Genomic DNA, 24,353 nt, shown 5'->3' on the forward strand with positions numbered 1-24,353 from the left:
GCAGGGCGGCAAATGCAGCAGCATGGAAGTCCGTCCGCCTCCCCGAGCCTGGACGGCCTGCAGACTTTGCCGGCAGAGGATGAAATTCCCCCATTGCTCTCGGGACATGTAGATGAACCAACAACCACTCCCTTTTGACAGGCAAACAATACCGTACTTTACCGGACTTAATGTGTGATGCGAACTAATGGACCCATGGTCTCTGGACCGCTCGCCTTGGTACCGGTCTTCCTATCCCCGGCCGATGCGGCAAACTTTGACCGGGAGCAGCAGTAGCAGGAGCAGCAACGCCTCCGAGATGCAGAGACCGAGGTACGGATATCATAGCTGGACCCAATCCATGAGACCATGGTGACATACGAGCTAAGCTCGCAGCGTGCTCCCTGTCTGTCTCCTTCCGGCTTGCGCGTTGAGCAGGATGGGGAAGAACCTATCCAAAGGATGACTGACCAGCGTTGCCGGGGTCTGTTCGGTGGTCTGGTGTTGCACTGCAGGCTGCCCGACAGCCCATCTTGCATCTTGTCTGTCGACGGGCTGCTGCTGCTGCTGCTCACTCACTTGGTGGCTATAGCTCCTGGGGGGACGCAGCACCGAGGACGGCATAGAGGCACATGGGTGATGAAGCCTCGAGCTTCTTGATGACGGGCGCAGCGCCATTCGACGCGAGGGTAGGTTGTAGTTCAACGGTACAAGCGCGTGCGTGCCATTTGCTGGCTTTTCCATCAATCCCAGCAACGGCATTCCACGGTGAGAAGCATGTGCTGGTCATCGACGTGGCTTTCGTTGCATCTTGCTGCATCCTTCAGCCGCCTGCCACCCCCCATGTTCCCGTTCAACGGCAGCTTTGAAGGAGACCCTCCCCCCAGCTCATTCTCGGTCGAGATCTGCCCCTGTGGCATGGGGGACACCAGTCAGCATGGCTCAGAAATTCAAAATTGACATGCTGTGAGCCTGTGACGGAGATTTGAACGCGTACAACAATTATGAAATGGAAATGAATAAAATAGCCTAAAGATACAGTCAGGGGAAACCTCGAAAGGTGAGCCATTGTCGTTGGCGTTGCAGGGCTGCGAGACAAACTGTTCAAGAAAAAGCAAAATAAACAACAAGAAACATCATTGGACATCGCATCCCGGACATGGTCCAGATTGGGCAATCTCATCGCATTGACAGGTTTGCTGGGCGTTATTAATAGAAATTTGAGAGAAAAGTCCAGGCTTCTGAATCGTTCAACCCGCAGCGCCCGTTGCGTGAACATGGGAGAAAAGACAAAAAGCAGTAAAAGAAGAACATTTGCAGTCAGACCAAATGATGGCGGTTTCAAAATCATGATTCTGTAAGGGCGAAAGGTTATCATTAGTCTGGAGGAAGAGACAACATGTCGTCGACTGGAATGTTTTCTGTCCACCAAGCGACGTTGGAGAGATGAGCGGCTAGGCTCTAGTAGGGAGAGGACTGGGGGTGCCTCATCGAGGAGGTGTGTGTCTGTGTGTCACTGAGCTACTCAAAGTGTGGCTGATGCATTTTGTTTCCCAAACCCAAAAGAGAAGAGCCCCCCAAAACCCAAAGCCCCAGGGGCAAGGCGGAAGCACGAGAGGAAGACTAACGGCCAGAGTCAGGCCATGATGACGCCTGGAGGCTTTGAACGAGATTTAAACAAGCACAGCCAGACGGCGGAAGAATAAGAAAACGGTAAAGAGTGACAGCGCCGCAGCGCCCATCCCGACCCTACGTGCTCGTGCGTGCCTACTTTGACGTCCTGATGGGCGATCTCTTGAAGGGGTGGGAGAGGGGGCGTGGGAGGGCTGCCAGGGGCAATTTGCAGTTCAGCGTTCTCGACTGGCCTAGAAACCCTGGTAAGGAGGAGAAAAGCCAAGGAGGATTCGTCGACGAGGGCCACAGATCTGGTAATCCAATCCCGTAGTGGAGAGAAGAGAGAGAGAGCGAGAGACAAAGATGGGTAGATGCAGATGGCCAGAATCGGCAACTTGGTTGGGTCAGTAGTCAGCCGACGGGCGGGAGATAGAGAACATAACATCCAGAGCAGTTCCAAACTTCCAAAGAGGCCTGCGAGAGTTTGATAGACCCCGTGCGAGATGGGCAGCAAAAGCGCCCCTAGTCAACGAATGATCTTGATCCATCTCTTCTCAACAAGGGGCCCTACTTTTTTCTCTAGCGTGATGGGTAAAGAACGGGTTTCCGGGTATCCAAGCAAGACTAGCCAGCCCATTCGACCACGGTTCTTTAATGTTCATCTAGCACGCTTTCAGAAGAGGTTGCATCTCTTCGCGTGGTGGTTCTTCTCGGGTCGTCCAGTCAAGAAAGAGTGTGTTGGCAGGGCAGGGGAAATCCTGGTTGATCGTCGCGGAGGCTGGAGATCACAGGATTGTCCCGTGGGCCTCTGCTTTTCTGTTCTATCCCGTACCCAAGTGCCAGGTCTTCTTCACACCCCTTGGATCCGGCCGTGTGCGTAGGGAACTTTCGGGAGGATTCGAGAGAGGCGTCCAATGGGATGACCCACCGGGAAGAGGGAAGGGAAGCAGAGAACACGGTGCTGGGAGGGAGGGGAAGGGGGGGGGGGGCACGTAGATGAAGCAGGGTAGGCTTACCTACTGTGCTGTCTATTCACTATCATCTGGAAAGGTTCATGTTGGTTCAATTTAGGATCAATTAAATTTCATTCGAGAGAACGTAGGCTGCAGTAGATACCTAGGAAAACCAAGCTACAGCTCCTGTAGTCGGAAGTTTGTGTGATGTGGCTTTGGGAGAGCGGCGGTTCAATTTCTCTAAATCTCTCAGACTAAGGGACGCCGTAGATGATGCCCGGCCGCCACAGCTCTAGCCGAAACTCTCGGTTAGCCGTCTTTCCAATCCGCACAAATCTGATGCTTCTTTTGGGGCCGAAGCGAGATCTAATCGAGATTATCCGCGTCAGTCGCAGGAGGCACTAGCCAGCTTATTAAGTTACGAGAGTTGAATTACCAAATCTCTCGAGATGGGCCATCTTCAATGCTGCCAGCTTGCCATGGGCAGAAGCCTCGGCCCTCAGGGCTTACGATGGTAGGAGCTGGCTCCGATTGCGAATTGCCAATGGACTTATTCCCAAGCGGCCGTCGTTTCTCGGGGCATGGGGAGCAAGCTCTGGCCTGTGCTTGTTCTTCCCATCTTAATCTTCCCCCACTCTCGGAAATCTCAATGTGGTCGGAGGACTGGGCAAGTAGGGGGATCCAGGGGTGGTTTGTCGTTCCATAGATGTTCTAGGGGCTTAGCCAAAGGAGATAAGTTGCTTTGATCGAGCGTTGGAAGGGAAGAGTCTCGACTCTGAACAACAGGAAATGATTTATGGGGCGAGGCCGGGCGACGAACAGTAGGATAAACTAGAGCCCGTTTCTGCAATTGAAGACACATTTCTCGTGGTCTTCAAAATGTCTTGCTATGTTTGTTTGAGGTTTGAGCCTCATTTCCCCTTCAGCTAGTGGCATTCTCTCCTTCACGCCGTTTCCGTCATAATTCTCTCGTTTGGAACTCTCGACTCTGGTTGAGCGATTAAGAAAGTTTGAAGATGGATGGTGATAGTGGAGCCAGCACAACAGACTTTGGGACCGGTTCTCAAAAAGCAAGCTGATGGGATGAGAGCCAAGGGTTGGGCTTGGGCGGATGGCCCCCCCTGTGCTGATCGACAGATCCTCTCGACGCCCTCGTCCACGTCTGGGTCCCGCCATCCCAATCAGCGTCCCTGCCGCTCTTGAAAGGAACCTGCCGCGGAGAGAGGCCAGAGAAGGATCTGGTCACGCCCGTTGCACCGGTACCAGCCATGGGATTCATTGGCCCAGACACGCGCTGGCGGCGGAATTCAAGCGGGCGACATCATCGATCCCATTATACTTATTACACTTTCCAGTACAGGGTCACAGGGCCTCTTGGGACGTTAGTGTAGGCAACGATTTGCTAGTATCTCGAAATCAAAGTTTCGAGACACCTTCATACGAGGGACCAGATTTGACTTTAGGTGGTAGTAATAGAGACGGCGTCCTGCACCTAGGGTTTATGTTCGCGAACAGTTGCTCCGATTCCGAGCACCTCGGAAGCTACCGCCCTCGTCGTCGTTAAAAAAGTGCCGAGTGGCTTTGCTGCAAACGAGGCTGCCGGCGTGTTACTACGACGAAACCTACTAGAATAGTGCGCGACGCCCAGGCGGTCGGCAGTTGCGTAGTGTCTTTACAGCTCGTGTCCGCCATGAGTGATTAGCATGTTGGCCATGTGGTGCAGGGCTGGAATTTTTGTGTTTGTGATCACTGGTGAGACTTTGCATAATGACTCTGGAGCTACTGCGGCGCGAGTTGATGTGCTTCATTGCTCTTATGTTCGAATACGGATATATGTGTGTGATGGGGGGCAAAGTATCAAGAAACATGACGCAAACAGGATTGAGCCTTGTCTTACTGCCATTCGCCTCTTCCCAGCCATCAGTTTATACTAACATACGGATACACAGTACATCTTGGCCCGTTCGTTTCTGCACAAACTGACCCTTCTCACCCCTAGTGAATGAGCGGGTCGGTGATGGATGATCTGCAATTGGCAATGAAAAAGCAGGTAGGGGCCGAGGAATCGGATTCGCGACCGGCATTGAATTGTCCTTGAGGGCTGAAGCACAACCCGTACCAAAACACACACATCGGTCGGCTGCCCGTTCCGTGACACCGCTCGTGCTTCAGGGACGATCTTGTATGCGCCAAGCAGCGCACATGGCACATTATGAGTTGCAAGACAGGCAGCTGCCATTGTTTGACTTTAGAGTTGATTGATGATTGACAGCAGATGGTATCCGGATGACATTTCCTCCGCAGGAGCCAAGTGTTCGCGGGGTTGGTATCCCAAACATTGATTTGGCGGATGAGACTTGAGAACGCGTACGTATACTAGATAATGAAGATGATGATGATAACAACAACAACAACAACAATAATAATCATGGCGGTGATGTATGTAGGCGGAGACACCCCCATGCTCTATTATGGATAAGGAGGTCCTGCGGCTCCCATCGTCGACATCGACAACAATACATACGCCCAATGGAGTGAGAATCGCCTCATGTATCCACGACCGTCGCATTGTCCTGGAATTCTCCGGATGATCTTGCAAGTTGCAATTGAAGACTCACGACCGGGGGTTGCCCAGGAGGACGCAGTGCCGGCTGCAACGACATCATCGGCCGTCATGGTTGGATCAACTTCCCGTCCGGGTGCGTGGGTTTTTCTTCGAGATCGGCACGACGGTACCCAGCCAGAGGTAGCGGCGCCGCGGCAGACAACGTGCTCAACCTGCGCTGCTGCTGACCAAGGTTTACCAAGAGAGTGTTTTTGGGACAATACCCGAGGCACTCGAAGACGATCGCCGCGCGGGCACCGCGTTAGTGCCCTTCGGTTAGAGGTAGTCTTGGACAAGGGGGGTGGGTTGATGGTCGAGGGGGAACCAGCCCAGCCCAAGGTCCAGCCCTTCCCGGAGATTGGTCGGTGACAGGTGAGAGCTGGAAGACAAGATTGGCCCGGGCCCATTGTTAGAGGCCAATGTCTAAAGGCGAATTACCTACCTAGAGGGGCACAGTTGATCTCATTCACAGATCTGCTGGCGTGGATGATGACCGCTCGTACAAGTTACATCGGGGCGAGCTGTACCGTGGTCCGAGTCCCCGTCTTCAGGCTTCAAGTCTCGAAAAGCCTAAAGGATGGACGATCTACCTACCACGTTCCATCAGTACATACGAATAGCCGGATTGCAAACACAAAAAAAGCCCGGTGTTTGGTTTGGATAGGCGTCCATTCAGCGGTAGCGGTTGGACGGGTACATCTGCCACCCACCCTCTTCACCTGGGCTGGCTGCGTATACTATCGTACGGCCTGCCGCTCTCAGTCTAGGGAATCCGAGAAGAGGGCTATATGGGGTGTGCTCCCATATGACGATACCGGTACAATCAGAAAAAAAGAGGCTCCGAAGTACGACCGCTTCGCGCCGTAGGGTACCCCATACTGCAGGGTCGACACGCAGCAGCTTTGCATGCGCGCGGGGGACGGACGACGACAAAGTGAAGGGATACGTCGATACGAAAGGTCTGGCGGACGCCACGCGCTGCACCCGATCTGGATGGACGCCGTTTCGTTTGGCACCAGCTAAGCTCAGGCAAGCCTAGGGAGCTTGTTGCTACCTTACCTTTTGCTAGCCGTGCCTAGGTAGCTAGACCTATCGCTCACCCGCGGAACACCTTGTCCACACGAGCAGCAGGAGGGAGAGAGAGGCACAGAGAGGCACAGAGAGGCAGACAGATCTGACTTATCCCAGGAAGTTGCCGTTTTGACAGGATACGGCGGAGGAGGTGGACGGACATGCTGGGGTTGAGAGGATGCCCAGGCTCGCGCTAGCAGAGCTTCAAAGCCCGAGGACCTGGATCAGTTCAAAGCCCGATCACGGGACTTGCGGCCCATGTCTTTTGAATGGGGAACGTCCTTCTCGTGCTTTTCCGACGACATGGGACCACGGGAGCAGGGCAGAGGAGAGATCGTCGCTCGCCCGTCGTGAGGATCTTGACCGAAGGACACGAGAAGCGGGATCTGACGCTGGGGTTGTGAGAGTTGGAGAGTGACGGGGGCAGAATAATTCCGTCGAAACAAATTGGCCTCTCCAAGGTTTTACGATTTCAGGCGGGTGCTGAGTCGTTGGCAGATGGCCGTCAAGCATAGCCAAAGTATAAAAAGATTAATCAAGAAAATAAAGGAATAACGGAGTACAAGGGACGTGGGCGTGGGCGGCCGGCCTCCCGGCGATCTGCAGCCGCTGCAAGGCTCACGAACTATCTACGAACCGCTTCCATCTTTGCGTGTCGCTCTCAAAGTTTATCGTCTGGCGTTCATTTCCCAAGTCGAGGGTCCGAGATGCTGCTCAGCCACACGAGCTTGAGGTGAATCACGTAACTTCGGGGGGTTAACCATTACCACGGACGGCCAAGAGACTATCGTGATGTTGGATTCTCGCACATCGCGATCCTCTCTCTCCCCACGGCGGGGGGGACAACCAGCTGCTGCCGATTGGCGAATGAACGAGATGTTACACCGATGGGAGATGGAGATTGGGGGGTCATCCCACAACGGTGAGCAACAACGCGCCCGCTGCAGCGGGACTTTCATCCGCAAGCATGGTCCAGCAGGGCAGAACAGGGTTGAAGTGAGCAGACTCTCATTCGTAGAGAGAGGCATCGCTCAGCATACTGAGCATAGTACTGATACCCTCAGATGCGGACGGACTACGATAGAGTGTGTGGACGGGCTCATCGTTGCATTGTGTCGGCCAGCGGCCCAGCAATGTGCAAGTGCCAGTCGCAAGCAAGGCGTTGGCAACCACTAAAGGATTCCATGGTGGTTCTGGTGTGAGTCTAGCGTGCTTCGCGACGGAACAGACAACTTGTTCGGTGTTAGCACGCGGCATAGCGGTAGCCATTCCATTTCGTTTCTGGTGATGGCTTCGTCTAGGAACATGGGCCATGGGCACCGGTGGTGGGAAAAAGCAAGCAACGGCCGGGCGGTTCCTCCTCTAAGCCACGCAAGCCTCACAAGTCCTCTCGTCACATACGGCCCGTCTACGTCTACTAACATAGTGTGGACCGAGGGAGAAAGTCTTCACTGGCGGCGGGGACGCTCCAACTAAGACTCTCGCTCTCAGCTATACTAGACGCACCAAAGGTGTTCATGTCTCTCTCTCTCTGTCTCTGCTTCTTCACGTGCTAGGACGCTAAAGTCGTTCGCGAAGTTTGACACGGAGACACTAGACGACGCCGTCGCCAGCCATTTTCTCAAGCGAAGTCTGAAGTCTGCACTTTGTCTCAACGTTCCCCCGTTTGCCCGTTTCCCCGTTCCCCGAGCCTTGCAAGCGTACCAAGGCAAGCAAGCCTCAAGCCTCTCGGGGGTCTGGGGAGGGTATTACGTGGTCGTCGTTTCTCCAAGTGCCATGCCAAGTTGTCGTCAAGTCTCAGGGAGGCTCTTCTGTCACAGGGCAGCGCACATGGCAAAATGCAGAGTTGCAGACATGCAAAATGCAAACGGGAATGCAAATGCTATCAGTGTCGTCGCAGACGCAGACACAGACACAGACACCCACTCCGAAACTCTCTGATCAACAACAACCACTCACTTCCAAAGACTGGTATCCATGCAACCACATGAATGAGGAGGGAGGAAACTTGCTGCCATAAGCATATTAAAGCAGTGGCAAAACATCAGAGCGACCGGAGCTGTCACGGCGGAAGACTTGGGACGACATCGGCGGGACAAGACGTGACGGAGCCTGTCATTTGGTCTTTGGCAAGCAATAACGGACGAGTCACCGCTTCATCCGAAGCCATTCTGTTGCACAATTGTGCCTGAGAAGCTCTCGGAACTTGAGGCCTTCTTCATGCCTTGGCCCTCACATGGAAGGGATTCCCCAACCCCCCTTGAGTCTTGACCCCGGGCCTTTCCCAGGAACTCCGTTGCCGTTCCGTCTGCATCCCATTCCCAAACCCTTTTCCTCCCATCTTTCTCGACCCTCGTCTCCAGGTCGATCACGGACCCCTTCCTCATGAACCAGGGTCGTAGGAGCCAGAGAGAGGCAGAGGCACCTTGCAGTGGACAGGGTATGTGCGAGACATCATGGCCGGGGCCCGGGGTGGGATCAAATGTTTAGGGAAAGCAAGCACCAGGCCAAGACGATGACCACACAACACACATGCGCACATCCATGGGCCGTTCAAACTCAGAGAGCGAGAATCCGAGCAGAGAGGGCAGTAGGAGAGAGAGAGCCGACACCAAAGACCAGACTTGTTCTCTTCCTCCCCTGTGACCCTATCCTTGCAAGGTTCAAGCCACCCTGCGCAAGCGAGGGGGGCTTTCCTGGCGCCCGAGCTAAACTGAAGATCATATTGAAATTAGCCTTTGTTTCCGACTGTCTGTTTCCCTGCCCCCCCCTCCTCTTACACCCCCTTCACACATCTCACATTTCTCACACCCTCATGCCATGCCAATATGGAGTCTTTCCCCTCCCCCTCCAAGAAACAGTATCCCGGCGCCCCTGATGCCCCATTCCCCTATCGATGCCGTGCCGTCTCTTTGACGCCGCCGCCGTCCGATCCCCTCGCAAAAAGCCCACAACCAAGATGGGGGGAAAGGACAAGATGGAGAGATACTGTCAGAGCACACCAACCCAACAGCAACAAGCAGCAAAGCAGGGCCCAATAGAGGAGGCTAACGAGTCGCTGACAGCTACCTTCAAACTTGACGTGCGTAACCCTTTCGCACGGCCGCCGCTGCAAGCGATGTCGACGACGCCGAACCTAGCGGCAGACGCCAGACCAGGAGCTTTGCGGCGACTGCGGGAGAGCTTCGCTCGCGGCTTTTCCATGGGTGTCACAAAGCCAACCGCCCCCCCCCCCCCGAGTCGAGTCGGGCTGCAGTGACGAACTCTATCTGGTGGTGCGTTGAGTTGTGTTGAATTGCGATCATATGGGATCTCTGGGGCCGACTTGCCTGGGCTGAACTCAACTTTGAACAGTTTCTGCTCCATTTCCATTTCGGACTGATGCCCGACCCGAAAGCCTGGCGGACGGTCAATCCTTCACCACACTGATTTTCGTGGTTAAATTGTGAATGGTCAGAATGCCACTCTGGGATGCCACTCTGGCACTCAGTACTAGTTGTGTCGGCATCGCCAAGCGGCAACTGCCTGAAGGTTGCAACGCACACGACACAAAGTTGAGAGTTGTCTGAAGTTGTCAAAAAAAAGCTATCGTCCAGAGTTGACCGGCTGTTGCCGTTGCACAAACCGGCTCTTCACATGAGTTGACGCAACGCAACGCAACGTCTTGGGAGCTGTTTCTCTATTTTTCATCCCGATGACTCCGCATGAGATGCCAAGAGCAGGCCGTTTTCCCAGCCCGTCAACCCTTTTTTATCATTAAGCTTGTCTTGAGAACAACGTGATGAGCGTCAATCAAAACAACATCCGGCCAGAATGCTTGCCACTCCTGCCTCTCAACCCTGTAGCAAATCCGGAATATTGTTGCAATTAATGTCCCATGATCTGGGAAGGGGTTCTTCCGGGCCCCTGTGTGTAGGTATTCGTATGCCCCCCCACGGATGCGAGGCCGAACATCATAGTAGCATAGAAACAACTCATTATGCTGGGAAGAGCCGTTGAGACAAGATTGGGATCATCTCGCGTCGTCGGCAGATTGAGCGAAGTTTGGATCCGACAATCTGCATCATGGGCAACTTGCCATTCCAACACTTCAGGACGATTCTGGAACAAAGACACCAGTCATCCGAACATGGGACCTAGCACGGCACGTTGAAGCACCGTGTCCCCCTCCCTCCTCTTTCTGAAGTCTCGCAGCCTTGGGATGACGTTCTGGCATCTGCACATTCGAGGCAGAAGCGACGAACGGCATAAGATCACCTCGACAATCCGGTCGCAGCACAGGGCTGGCAGGGTCTGATGAAGCTCTTGGGGCGTCACACGCCGCACGCCCCCCGACGTCAGTCAGGCACAGAGTCGTTGCTCGTCTCAAGTGCGTGCGTGTGTGCGGAGCAGTGTGTGTCTGTGGTGCGTGCCCACGGCTGGCAACCCCAGTCCACGAACACCACGGTCCATAACGAACATCTCTCTCTCCCTCTCTCTCTCCCGTCGTGGCTCTTGACCTTCTTCCCTTCTACACCAACCCCTCGGGCCTCCGTCCCAAACACACAAGCCTTCATGACAGGACAGGGGTGAGGCATCCCAGACTGCCCCATCCTCGGAACGGGAGCAAGATCCAGATTAGGAAATGGTGGCCCGAGTGGTACCATGCATAACAGCACTGGATTCGGATCAGCCCTTGCTAGGCTAGCGGCCCACGCACCACGGCCGTGGAAGGGGGGAGCCGGGGAGGCGTGGCCAAGGGTGTGCCGGCAGCTTGAGAGTTTGTGAGTTCAGAGAGACAGAGAGAGAGAACGAGAAGAGTAAGAGGGCGTGTGGCCAAGATATGTAGGGGACTCCCTCAGTACATTCCCGTGTGGGAGAAGGAGGAAGAGGCGTTCAGAGCAGGGCCCTAACGAACAGCCAGGACACACGGCTGGGGTACGCTCTTGGACAACAGACCCTGCCGTTGCATAAACCAGTGACCGTTTGACCTCAGCGATCCATTGACGTTGATCCCAGACGGGGTCAGTCGCCCTCGATCTCACCCGCAATCCCGGCTACTGCTGCCAGCCAGCCAGCAACACGGATACACCCATTACCTACTGCTCCCATGTATCCGTACTGCGTAGAAGTACGGATACACTACGACTCTTTTCTTTCCGCCCACGCCAGACTCGAGATCGTTGTTGTTATGATTATGGTTCAGGCACACAACCAGCATCGCTCAGGATCCCCCGATGCACCCCCAAGTAAGAGAACCGTCCACGTACCCTTGCCCCGTCATCCCAATATCCAGGAGGCGCTATAGCCAGGCTACAGATACATCGAGAGACAGGCCATCGTGCTCGCGCTTCTCTCACTCTCTTTCCTGTCTCTGCTACTTGCTAATTCCTACCTGTTGTCTTCCTCTTCCTCCTCCCCTCCCCTCCCCTCCCCTCCTCCCTCTTCACGGCCCCCGGTCTCATCTACCTAGTACCGATGACCCCGTCCTCCTCCCCTTGTCGTTAAACCTCGCAGCACGACTAAGTAGTACGTACCCCATAGATGACCCAAGACGAGGACCTTGGACTGACCCTTGCTTCGCTACCATCAGAATCACACACCCCCGTCGTCGCCGCCTTTCGTCTGGTCCCAGGCCTGGCGTAACGGTCCCAAGACTTATCCCACTCTCTCTGCCTCTGACCCACACACAATTTGTGACAGGCGATTGTGGCATCTCATCGTCCAGGGATCATCGTGTGGATTTACGCTTGATCACCCATTCCACTCTGCTTCGGGAGATCTGATATACCTGCCTCCCCCATCTGCCACCTCTACTCCATCCACCCACCAACAAGCTTCTTTCACCAGGCCATTTCATACTTAAACTACCCACCCTCCCCTTCCCCCTCATTGACTTGGAATCTCGAATAACTCCTGAAGCAAAATCAATCTCTAGTATCCAGCTGGCACTTGGGGCTAATCACTACTCTACATCTAATACCTGTTGTGTTAATATTCAACGACCTACCACCATCACCATCACATCAACCACATCTTTCATCAACTCATCGACGACAAGACTGAAGCCAACTACAAGGAGAAAAGGATCAACTACACCACGCCACTAGCACCAAGCACACTCCAAAGTTTTTCGAAACTCTTAATCAGCAACAATGGCGAGCGCTTTAATATCGAACCCGTACGCTGCTCAGCAAAGCGCACACTACGGATACGTCCAACCGCCTCAACCTCCCCCATCGCCTCCCATGGACGAGACATCAAAGTGCTCTCTCCCCTCCATCTCAAATCTCCTTGGCCTCGCAGACCAAGGCTCGCCCACATCCGAGACGCACCCTCAGATTCCTCAGCAAGGTACGGATAGGATGGACAGCGCAACAGACAACAGCAACAGAACACTGACCTCCCGCATAGCATCCTCCCAAAAGTCCGAGACGAGACCAAGCTCTTCTCACTATGGCCGCGGCGGACTTCCTCCCACGCCTCCCATGAGCTCCGACGCCTCCTTCGACGGCTACAACTCTCCCTCAACGAGATCCGTCAGCCAGCTTTCCGTCGTCTCACAGCCCCAGAGCAACTACTACTATGAGTCCACGCCCCCTCTGGAAGCCGAAGCCCACCGCCACATGGCTCCCATGATCCCAAGAGTGCCTGTCCAAGGCTCATACGCCCAGGCCCAGCCTTTCCCGCCTGCCTATATGCCCGCCCACAACCCCATTGCGGCTTCCTACTACCCTCCCATGCAGCACACCCCTCCTCCTCAGGCTCAGATCTCTGGCATCTACTACCAGCGCCCTCTTCCTCAACAATTCCCGCCCATGGCCCCCGTTCCCGTCGGCATGGGACCCAACGGTACCAACCCGTGGCAACATCACCACTACATCTCCCCCTCCTCAGCGGCATCCTTCCCTCAGAGCCAGGACCGCTACATCTGCCAGACTTGCAACAAGGCCTTTTCCCGCCCTTCATCCCTGCGCATCCACAGCCACTCCCACACCGGCGAGAAGCCCTTCAAGTGCCCGCACGCCGGCTGCGGCAAGGCCTTCAGCGTTCGCAGCAACATGAAGCGTCACGAGCGCGGATGCCACAACTTTGAGAGCGGCAGCACCTGCAGCAATTGATCGACAATTATAATCTGAACGGTTATTTCTATTCACTGTTATCATGATCAATACGACAAAAATCCTGGGGTGAAGTCGTCAAACGCGCAAAAGAGCTGGAACGGCAAAGGGGAAGGGGGGTTCGGACCGGTTTCAACGGGAAAGATACCACGTGGTAGAACATTATCACTTTTACCGCAACTGCAACAACATCAAACGACATGAATTTTAACATCATAATCAGCAATGACGAAAGCAAACAAAACAAACAAAACCCCAAACCATCAAATCAAAGTCTTTTCATCGGCGTTCAACAACTACAAAAGAGGGTTCCCCACGGATTGGAGAACATCATCCATTGGCGGTCCTCTGGATTGGGGAAGACGGGGTCAATCAAAGGCAGATGAGGAAATCTATTTCTTCTCGACATGTGTTAAAGTTGGCTTATTTCTTCTATTTTCCTTTTCGTCTGCTTTTTACTACCGGAGCAAGAGGCGTGAATCATGGCTGGGGCAAAACTGGTCACGGACAAGAAGTCCAGCCAGGCAATGAGAAAACTTGGCATTTACAGGCGTTTTGAATTGTATACGGGGGGTGGGTGGATCGTGTGTGGAGGTGGCACGACGTTTATTGTGTGTGACTAGTCCTCTGGTTCGGAGGCAAGTCGAGAGGCAAGGTTATTCCTGTGAGGATTTCCCTGTCTTGGCAGTGTTTTGGGTTGTTTTTTCTACTTCTCTTTCCATTATTATTCCGGTTCTTGAACGATTATATCAAAATGTACGATTATGTGGTAATGTATATAGAAAGGAGAAGCCGCACAGAATCGAACAGAGGAGAGGATTGAAAGATCATCATCATGAGTTTCCCGTACTCTTTGCACAGTGACTTGGTGGTTTCGTCAGTCTTTTCTGGCCACATCTTTTCGTCCGAAGACGTAACATGTGTGGGCTCTACATTGTGGGTTCTGTTGCAATGAGGCGAACTTGATCCCCTTGCAACACAACAAGCCTGGACCGAGCACGTAGGAAAGCTCGGATCAGTCCGATTCATCTCCCCATCACTAACATATCACTAATCTTTTGACTACCGCTATTGTGTTTCCTCACGGACTCACACGTATTCGGAATAGCTTCTCCGACACAGGCACTCGTAAACATGAAAGTATAGTTTGCTATGAGCCATTCCTCACTAGGTACGTTGACTTCGAGGCTTGAGACCGGACGGAAAAGCCGCCGATCGCAACACTGTGAGATGGCAGCTGCTGATGACACAGGCACACCCGTTAAACTCCACCAGGGTGGGAGTGGAAGAGGAGGGGAGGGGGGAAGGCTTCCCATTTCCTCCATGGATCTAGCAATCTAGGTGACTCCTCTGTCCCCATTCATTGAAAAAGGCAAAGAACAGCCCAAGTTCCAGAGCGGGAACGTTGGGACTCGGAGAGAAGTGCGGCGAAAGAGGAGGCGGTAGGGCGGAAGACGGCAATGATTGACACCAAGTAAGACCAGCCCGGAGAAAGGAAAAAAAAAAAAAAAAAAAAAAAAAAAGAGGCAGATGATCGACGCTGCAGAAAGGTGTCAGAGAGTTGGTGGTGCTCTTGGGATGAGACAGTCAGAAGATTTACGCTTAAAAAATCCACCGCCTGATTTTTCTTGTTAGGGTGGTATGTGCCTCTCTCTACCAGTTTCTCTCTCACTCTGTTGTGTAAGGTGTAAGAGAAGTGAGGTCAGTGTTGCCTTTGCATATTTTGTTTCGGCCGGTCTTTTCGCCGTTGCTCGTCTACATGGTTGACCGATGGAACCCAAAATCTCTCTTCAGAGTCCAAAGAGGCCAGATTGATTTTGTCCACGGCAAAATAGCCGTGGGTGCTGAAAGTCATGCGGCCAACCATTGTCTCTCTTACGTCTCTTTCCTTCGAAGCTCAGCAAGGTAACTCCAAGTTGTCTGCTTGTCCCTATAGAGTCTATTTTGCCTTTCGCTCCTTCGCCTTATCGCTCCTTGACACGAGACTTGCCCGACATCTTTTTTATTGTTCAGACCGATGAAACGAACCGGAGACCCCAGCCCGAGCGTTGGCCCTGACTCTGACTGGCTGACTGACTGACTTGGCTGACATCCCATCCTTTCTTTTTTTTGCCTTTCCGTTCCTGATCCCATCCCTTCCCGCAACCGCAATGCGGCTGAAGTGTGAGATTGAGAAAGTGTGTGATGTGACACCTGACTGGGGGTGAGAGTTGGCTCTTGCACTGCTATGTCAGCCATGTATAATAGGCTCGACAGTGTCTCGTGCACGTCACGGAGTGGGCTTTTTCTTGACTTCATTGTTTCTACGCTGCGGTCTGTGTGTTCGCTTCGCACGGCACGGCATTGAAGAATATCTGGTGTTGGTATGTGCGTGCATACATGTACCACACGGCAGACACACATACAAAGTACATCCTATTACCTCCCGAGCCACTATGATTTCTTTTCGGGTGACTGATTCGGGGATCTCGTTGAAGGACGATGATAGTGAGGGTTTTAAGATTACAATGTCTCAACTCATGAGATGTAGCTCTGTAGCTTTGTCGAATTAAGGAGCCTCCACCTGTTGGTGGACTATCACTAAACCTCACAAAACGTACGCGGCCCTGCTCGGGAATTTATTTTTCCCAAATGTTTAGCGCCACCGAACCGGAGCAACTGAGACTTCAAAGTCCGAGTTAAGGAATGGCCGACCCGCTGGCCTTACGGAGTACGTGGGTTCTTGGCTTCAGCAGTTCAGCTTCGTTATCCAAAAAGGCACAGGGTGTTAGTGACGAGACAAATCGAGGCCGATTCTCGTTGATCTGACTAGCGTCGCTGGCTGAGTCTATGGGGTCTCTGATGTGGGCGGGGAGGGGGGGCCTCGGGGAGTTGGAGGATCGAAACTCTTTTGCACCACAGAAGCGCCGATGGCCACACACGCACACACACACATACGAAGGACACAGAGTGACAGAGTAACATACACTACACTATCCGAACCCGCGTGAACCAAAGAAGAGCAAAGTCTGGTTTGACAGCGCCGGGCCAACCCCGGGTAAAGAGGAAGGGAAGGGAAGGGCAAGCAAGGTAGGGGTCGGGGAAAGGGAACGCTGTCAGGATTGCTGCAGCCAACGCCGATCAGCGCTGCGATAGAGAGTGGAAGACGGCAGGGGGAAGAAACAAGACCTACAACTCTAAACCGGGGGGGTTCAAGAAAAGTCGGCCACTATAACTGGTCAGGAGGGGGCTTTGCTTTCTTGGACACTGCGACGGTAGCATCGAGGGCACACGGGGAGACGGGGATGGGAAGATCACAGTACGCAGTTTGGGGACAAATTCTCGGGGCCACGGTCGGAAAATGTCCATTTACGACCTGTTACGACGTGGCCGACTTTCCCATCGCGGCTCCAACGGTGCAACGGCGCCAAAAAGGGGAGACGATGGCGTAGCATCAACGGCTGGGGGGACTCAGCTTTATTGGCCTGGTGGCGCGAACTACTTTTTCTGCTGCCATTCGTCTCTTTCTTGCCGGGCAGGGCAGAAAGGATTGAGAGGTGCTCTGTTATGTCGGCGGCACATTAAGCTTCTCGTGTCGTCCTGACTCGGCCTGCAACGTCAAAGTCTCTCAAGTGCCATGCTGCAATATTGACAAGAAGCTTTTCGGCCAGGTGTTTTGTTTGTCAATATCGATCTGTCGTTTCTCCGCCCCCCTTTTCTTTTTTGTTTCTTCGTGACTCCGTAATATAATGAATGTTAATGTTTTTACCCTCTTTTATTCATTTGGAGCGGCCCCTTTGATCAGCCAGGGTCTGTAGAACTCTATTGATATGATTTGCAAAGGATCAAGGCGCTCTTAATTGCAATTATGTTATATTATTCCGTGTTTTACCCATCGAGTCAATCTTCTGCCCATCATGGGCACTCATTGTTTTGATGGATGGATGGATCTCCGGACCCTTAATTCATCGTACTCATGTCAATACGTGCGTATGTAATACCAAGCTTTTCCTTCGCTGGCATCCTGTTGGAGAAAATGGGGACTCTTCCCCCCTCGAGCGGGGTTGTTGACTTACGAGTCTAAGACATGGCTTGACAAGCTTGTCAAAAAACACCCCGAGGAAGCCGGCTTGCTATGGGAAGCCCAATCTCGGGAGTCGGGCGGACGCGGAGTGGATCGACTGGCGCTCCGAGATGAGGCTTTCAAGCGCCGCTGGCACGGATGTACGGAGTAGCACCCTTCCCCAAATGTACTCTAGTTGTTTACGACCTGTGCCTTGCGAGCTGTCTGGTGTTTTGGTCATCGCATGGGAATGGACCCTTACTTTGATGACGGTACTGTTGTTGTTATTGTTAATTTTCATGCCCCCTTTCCACACCGGTCTTCCTCGACAAGCCCTTTCCCAGTTGCGAAGACGATGGATTCGACCCGCAAACGGTGATCACCATTCCATCTCGCAGCGCAGAAGAGGGACGATGCCTGCAGCGCCAGGCACAAAATCCACAGGAAAACGGCGTGGGAGCCCGGTTTGCATGCAGAGCCAAAAGGAACTCGCCCGACGCAGGGAGGAGGGGCCGACGACAATGACTATCTCTCTCTGGACTCCGTAGACTGTGGGTAGAGCGAGCCGGCAACCGTTCTCTCCATGAAGAAGCTCAGTACGGAGTAATGTACGAAGTAATCTACATACGCGCGCTACGGATATTCCGTAGAGCATGGACTCGTGGAGTGATTGCTTTCAGTGTTCATCTCACTGTCGTCAGCCACAGGGCAGTGCTTGCCTTTCTGCCCCTCCCTGCGCTTTCACTGCAATCTTGGAGTCGAAAGGTTAGTCTCTAATAAGGCATTATAAGTGTACGGAGCCCGGTAGGTTAGCACGGCTAGTTACTAATGACTCTGTCCTCACGCTAGACGCAGACCAAAATCCTTCTAGCGCTGCACGCCAGAAAGTCAAACCCAAGGACGAGGGGGGGCACACCTTTCACTCCTTTGGCGGAGCGATCTTGGCTAACGATAGTTTGGGGCCCCTCCCTCCACCTTCCCGAGCCCCCTACCCTGCCCGGCGCGCCGGGAAGAGTGGCAGCGGTGGCCTGTCCTTGCTGACGTTCGTCGGGAAGCCTGCGATGGCCCTAGTGAATCCGTGCTCCTATTGCTCTCTCTTGGTCGTCGCAACTTGCTAGCCGTTGGTTCCTCCTCTTCTTGGCTGTTCGGCGCCGAACGAGGACCTCAAGCTTCTGGCTGGAAGGACGAGCCTAAACAGACAAGAGACACTAGAGACGAGAAAAGTCTAGGACGGATAGTGCCAAGAGCTCTCGATGGCCTGATCTGCCCCATGGCGTCATGAGCCTTGAGCACTGGCTCTCACAGTGAGAGGCGACAGATCCCTTTGGGCATGAATGTCGGGTTATTAGCAAATCTCGCTCTGGGGACCGGCGATCCGGTACAGGTCATCGCCCCGTCCAGCGTATCTTCAATACTGGATTTTGATCGTGTCGCGCGTGGTGTGGGATAACGTAGTAATCGACGATATAGAGAGGCGTTCGCCAGCTGTTGCATCTCATGTTGCATTTGACATGCTCTCTAGGCTTTCCCACTGCCACCGTCTCAACCGGCGAAGGGAAGAGCGCAGGTTCTCGCTGACTGACCGCCCGAGAAAGCGAGGATTACAACTACTGGGCAGTTGACTAGCTAGAACTTGGGATGGGGATTAGGGGGGGGGGGGGTTCGGCCACTCACCATGTCCACCCCGTCTAACCGGTCCCAGCTCCGTCTCAATATCAAAAAGTCGAAGTCAAACAAGCAGAACCCTTGCAGGGCTTCCGAGCAGGGGAATGCGTGCCGATCACGGGCTCCAGCTGAGCCTGTTCCTGCAGAGCCGACGACTCAGGATCCGGCATGCTTCTTGACCGGGCTGGGGCTGGGAGAGCCTTGGTCGGCACTCGCACGCAGACTTGCACGACCAGGGACCGGCATTCCTTGCTTTGCAGACCTCAGACGATTCATATCCTCTCTTGGCGGGGATCTCTTCTTCTTTATTGGAGTCTCGTGCGTCCCCTCCGCCCCTCCCCAGTCCAGTCTTTCGACCCTTCAACCCTTCCCACATCATACTCACCCCCGGGGCCTATCTTTCTGTAAACGTGCGTTCGATGCTACTCATGCCTGGGAAATCGCACGCTACGCCGCTAAACCAGCCCATCGCCGTTCCCAGTGTCGCGGCGGTGGGAAATTTGGTTGGCTCGTCCTCCAAGTTTCCCAGAACGAACCCGTCACGACGGGGAGTCCGTCGACTACCAGGTTAGCGCGTCCCCTCCGAATGGTACCGGCGACGGACGGCAAGAAACTCTGTCCATGTGCCACGCCCATCCCACGAGCACTGCGCTGCTTGCGTAAGGTAGAGTCGTACCATGGTGTTCGCAGAGTGTGTGAAGGTAGTGTAGAGTATACGCTGGATGCTCACGCAATTTGCTAGACGGGGGATCCCTTCTTTTGGAGATGGCTCAACCGCTCAACCGAGACGTGAGCGCCTTCGTCTTAGTCGACAACCTATTGGCCCGTTGAACTTTGTCTTCAGCGGCGCTCACACCACATTCTACACCGCACGTCTTTCTTCATCTCTTTCCCACTCCCCCGGTGTGCGGTGTGCAAAGGCCAGAGGGGGAAAGATGATGGCCACACGTTGTGTTTCAAAGCCTTTCATCTGATCGATGAGCAACCTTACACTCTAACACACAACACGCCGAAGTACAGCCTTGCTGCCCAGACCTGAGCCAAAAATCTGAAGAAAGAGAGTCCTGGGCCGCTGGCAGGCCGCTGCCTGTCAGTTTGAGCCCAGCGGTAAGAGGAATGACGACCGGTTCAGACGGACGAGCCAGTCTGCCATTGCGAATTCCAACTCAATGCTGCGATGACACTCCCTCCCCCCTTCCCCAGCGTCCACCATCTTCCCGGCAGCAAGCCACATTGCTGAAACAGTCAGATGAAGGACAGGCTGGGCTGTTGTTGTAGTTGCGCTTTAGGTTACCTCGCTTATTTCTACACTATACAAAAGCGCAACACTAGAGACGTCAGTGTTTGAGCCTCGCCAAGCGAAGAGAAAAAGAAGACACAAACTTGGACTTGTGGGTTCCTCCAATTTTCCTCATTGCTAGATGCCGTCTGCGACGTCCATCTCGTCTGCTCGCCGCTCGGACGGCAGCATTTCCTGGGAATGACACCTAACGTTTTCCGCTGCGACGCCACTGCGCTAGTAAGAAGTGACAATCGCAGAAGCAACCGTCCGCGAAACGATGGGACCGTCTTAACGGACAGAGAACGTCTGAAAGAGCCTGGAAAGGGAGGATGAGGACGAACGAGCATCCAATCTCTATCCCTGCAATGGGGCCAAAGACAAGATCAACCAAGACATCCCAACTATCCGCAATCATCCCGAATAACCCATCGTGGTTTGCTTTGTCGGGCTCCTCATCTCCCCTTTCCCTTCTGTGCTGCTCTCCCTACGGAGAACTCCCCGGGCGATCCCAAAGATCATCTTGATCAACATGATCAACCACCTATTCCGAACAGCTGCCGACGGCCTGGACCCTTTTCCCTTCCCCCTCTCGGCCCTTCCCCTCCCCATCTCTTCGCAGAATTACAGACAGACGGCAGCGGATTGCTGCCCGCTGCCGATTTGACTGTCAGGCTAGCCAACTGCCGAAGGATTCACGGTGTCTTTGGCAGTCCCTGGAGAAATTCCCTCACGAAAGTCACTAGTAGTAGGAATAGAAAAAGTGATAGAGAAGGCGGCAGAGCCACCACGGCCCGACTCTGCATACCGAATCCGAGACTCCAAAGGGCTAGTGATCGTCAACGTCGCAGACAGCCCAACGTCCTTACGTACGCATCCCAAATGCTACCATTATCGTTACTTGAGAAGTCCGAAATTGGGCACGGGGGCCATGGTCTAGCCATCCCGCATGGTCTCTTAGAAACCCCTACGCTGTAACTCCGTCTGCTCCGCATTCTGACTTTCAAGTTACAGAATGAGGAAGATACGTCAAAGTCGTGGAGCTAGATCTCGAGAAAAACGTGGCAGGTACGGATAATACATGTAGGTTTGACGAAGGATAGCATTAAGAGACGGCTATTGCGGCTACAATGACCACGAGGCAGACAAGGCTCTATCATGTACGGATAACCAGACTAGACTAGAGCCAATTGCAAAGAACGTCTCAAAGTTGGCCTTGGTATCCAATCCAAACCGTGGTCGTAGAAAAAAGCCCAGATGCGATGGAACTCTACAGATACGTATTGCTTCCCCCCCAGGGAAGAGAAAGACACCCTCGTCCACGTCTGTGACAACCCTCCCGTTTCAGGTGGCTTGGGGAGGTTGGGGGGAGAACTGAGAGGGGAAGGGTAGTGTAAGATAGGGTGGGTAGGCTAGGGGGGCGTGTGTGGTGTGCGTAGAAGAAGCTGGGCTGGGCTGGGTTTTGCGGCAACGTCGCCTTCACTCTGAATCTTGACAAGCGGGATCGCGGACGCCGGTGCGAACTCTGTGAGCTTCATGACCACCATCACGACCAAAAGTCACCTTGTAAAATCATCATCACCAAGCAGCACCGCTGGGAGCACCCGTGGAGATGTGCCGTGTGTCGTCCAGTGTTCGCTTCAGCTTCCAACGTCGCCCGAGTGTCTCTCATGTCGGTGGTTTACTAACAGCTTTGTCAACCAACCCAACCCACCCGTAAACTCTTTTTTCACGTTTCGTTTCCCCCTCCTCCGTATCTCTGCCTGCTTTCCTTTCTTCTTTTCCGGCGTTCGCTCAACCAGAAAGAGAATATAGCCCCGAGACAGGACAATTCCATTGTTCAATATTGACTCGAGTGCAATCAATACCTAGAGAGCGCACATCACATCACATCACACACACCCCAGGGAGCGAAACCGATCGACGAAACTTTGGGGCGTGGGCTGCTTGTCTTCCCCCTCCTAGCTCGTGGATCGCCGGACGCTAACACATTGCCGGGTGTGTGTCTGTGGGGGTGAGGAGGGCAGAAAAAGGGAAAGACAGCACCACTTGGCACTGGTAGATTCAATAGGGAAAAACGATAACAGCCAGAGCAAGCAAGAAGAGGACGGGTTCAATAAGATGACGGAGGCTCCCACGGGTGCCACCGCCCACCCCCCCCCCCCCTTGCCGGGACGAACGACAGCAAGTCGGGCAGACCACGGCCGACGAAGAGACGACATGAACCGCAAGGTCGGCGGAAGATGCCGTAACGTATCCGTACCGCTTCGTCGTTGGGCCTCCAATCGGTCATGACTTTCCTATTCTCGCATTCACGGCCGGGCGTCGGTGCGCCAGGCTCGTCCCTTTTGAGAAGTCTCACGACTCGAGTGTGACGCACGCATGGCCGCCGTCTGGTCTCATGGTCTGGCTTGGCCCTTTTCCCCTCCCCTTGTCTGTCTCCGACTCTCTTCTTTCGTCCCAACTTGGAGAGTCCCCGGGCTTTTGGCGCAAAGCTGGGGTATCCCATTACGCTCATGGCTGACTCCGAAAGGGCATGGGTCTTGCCAGACCGTCTTTTGTGAGCGTTCCGTTCTCCCAGTGTGGTACGGATACTGCGGTACCAAAAATGAGAATATCCTCAACCAGGGGGTGGTTAGAGAAGTGGAGGGTGTCCATCGAGGCTCCAGGAAGACTCCTCCCAAGGGACGACAGCTCCGCACAGGCGCTTGGGTTCATCAATCATGATGCAGGGAGCTTCACGGAAACGAAGCTTCCGTGAGGTAAAGGGAGAGATAACCAGCCAGGGTATTGGGAAAGCGGGAGAGCAAGAAGACCCTGAGTACCGGGGATTTGCAGTTTGGCAACGTGTTTCGAGAATCTCCTGGTTGAAAGATCGTCGATAGAGTGCGTAAATCCCCCGAACCCTAAACCGGATGACCATAGGACCTTTCACATCGACATGCGTCCGGCAAATCATACATGCTGCGAGCCGGGACAGCCGTCAAGGGAGTTTAGGCGGTGAGAAACAAAGTCTACCCACTTCACAGGATCGTGTGTCCTTGGGAGGGGCGGCTGGCTTCTCGCAAAGTGCGAGCGATGAGCAGCTGGGTCATAGTCAAATTGCAAGCGAGTCGTCAAGTGTGGCTTCGAAGTTGCTGCCGTATCATGCATTGCTTTCCTGTGACCCATCGTTCGCTTGTCAACTACCTGCCATCAGTCCGTCAAGTTTCGTCTGTATCCTAAGTCAGACTTGACACAAGCTTACCGCCACCGCTTGTCAAGCAGGTTGAACGCGTGGCATCCCATCTTCATAGGCGAGTTGCTGGGCATCGCTTAGTCCTCCACGGTCTCAAGTTGTTCAGCTTATCCACGATCTGACAGCCGGGCCTCATGCGCATCGCCTCGATCCTTCAAGGGAAGTGGGATGAGCCAAGCACGGTTGAGGCGTCAGACGATGCATCTTTTTCGCCTTCCCATGCGGTTTGTGGTGGCCAAGATGCATGATATGCTCCTAACCTTCAAGGTAGCCTTGTGAGGCTGGCCCCTGGCCCATGAGGCATCTCAAACAGTATCCGCGCCAGACACCTGTCAACCCCCCGAGTGGGCTCTTCCGTTGCGGGGGACAGAAGCCGGAGGCTGGCTCGTCCGGACGCAAGAATAGCATCCTCTGTGACGATATAGTAAGATGTCGCCGGGGGCAAGGGCCCCTGTTGGCATGAAAGATCTGTTGAGGCTCAAAGCTTGGCTTTCAGTCTTCTTTTGATGTCAATTACTGTCATCACTTTGACGTGCGGGTCATCGCGTTTCGACTCGTCTGGCTGCGGTGACGGCGTTTCAACTCGGAAAGTCGCTGGTATATCAAGGTGTACTATAGACTATAACAACAGATGGCGTTTCTTGACATGCGTGCCGTATGGCCCGAGGCTGCCCGTGCCATGGCTTTGTATCTTTGGAGTCCCCGTTTGTATAACCTCCAGTTCACAGGGGCGTCTTAATAGCTAGACTGATCGTTCCAGTACAGGGTCTCATGATATACCCTGTCGAAGGGGGGTCAGCATACAGG

The 24,353-nt window shown here is 53.9% G+C and overlaps 6 protein-coding genes across 6 annotated transcripts; 3 read left to right on the forward strand and 3 right to left on the reverse strand.

The window, feature by feature from the left end:
• Positions 1–832: 832 nt before the first annotated feature.
• On the reverse strand, positions 833–1,357 carry CPAR01_10157 (uncharacterized protein; the record flags this gene model as incomplete). The annotated part of the gene is made up of 1 exon (XM_060494420.1): positions 833–1,357. The coding sequence occupies one exon, from the start codon at positions 1,355–1,357 to the stop codon at positions 833–835; it is 525 nt and encodes a 174-aa protein (XP_060346602.1).
• Positions 1,358–9,118: 7,761 nt separating this feature from the next.
• CPAR01_10158 (uncharacterized protein) lies at positions 9,119–9,651 on the forward strand (the record flags this gene model as incomplete). The annotated part of the gene is made up of 3 exons (XM_060494421.1): positions 9,119–9,304; positions 9,363–9,497; positions 9,577–9,651. The coding sequence occupies 3 exons, from the start codon at positions 9,119–9,121 to the stop codon at positions 9,649–9,651; spliced, it is 396 nt and encodes a 131-aa protein (XP_060346603.1).
• Positions 9,652–12,356: 2,705 nt separating this feature from the next.
• CPAR01_10159 (uncharacterized protein) lies at positions 12,357–13,322 on the forward strand (the record flags this gene model as incomplete). Its single annotated transcript, XM_060494422.1, has 1 exon — positions 12,357–13,322. The coding sequence occupies one exon, from the start codon at positions 12,357–12,359 to the stop codon at positions 13,320–13,322; it is 966 nt and encodes a 321-aa protein (XP_060346604.1).
• A 1,025-nt stretch (positions 13,323–14,347) lies between these two features.
• Positions 14,348–14,638, reverse strand: CPAR01_10160 (uncharacterized protein; the record flags this gene model as incomplete). Its single annotated transcript, XM_060494423.1, has 1 exon — positions 14,348–14,638. The coding sequence occupies one exon, from the start codon at positions 14,636–14,638 to the stop codon at positions 14,348–14,350; it is 291 nt and encodes a 96-aa protein (XP_060346605.1).
• A 1,492-nt stretch (positions 14,639–16,130) lies between these two features.
• On the reverse strand, positions 16,131–16,286 carry CPAR01_10161 (uncharacterized protein; the record flags this gene model as incomplete). Its single annotated transcript, XM_060494424.1, has 1 exon — positions 16,131–16,286. One exon carries the CDS (start codon positions 16,284–16,286, stop codon positions 16,131–16,133), a length of 156 nt encoding a protein of 51 aa, XP_060346606.1.
• A 1,344-nt stretch (positions 16,287–17,630) lies between these two features.
• On the forward strand, positions 17,631–17,912 carry CPAR01_10162 (uncharacterized protein; the record flags this gene model as incomplete). Its single annotated transcript, XM_060494425.1, has 1 exon — positions 17,631–17,912. The coding sequence occupies one exon, from the start codon at positions 17,631–17,633 to the stop codon at positions 17,910–17,912; it is 282 nt and encodes a 93-aa protein (XP_060346607.1).
• Positions 17,913–24,353: the final 6,441 nt, after the last annotated feature.

Source organism: Colletotrichum paranaense (genome assembly GCF_030867605.1).
Source record: "Colletotrichum paranaense strain IMI 384185 chromosome Unknown Scaffold_8.1, whole genome shotgun sequence".
NCBI classification, from domain to species: Eukaryota; Fungi; Ascomycota; class Sordariomycetes; order Glomerellales; family Glomerellaceae; genus Colletotrichum; species Colletotrichum paranaense.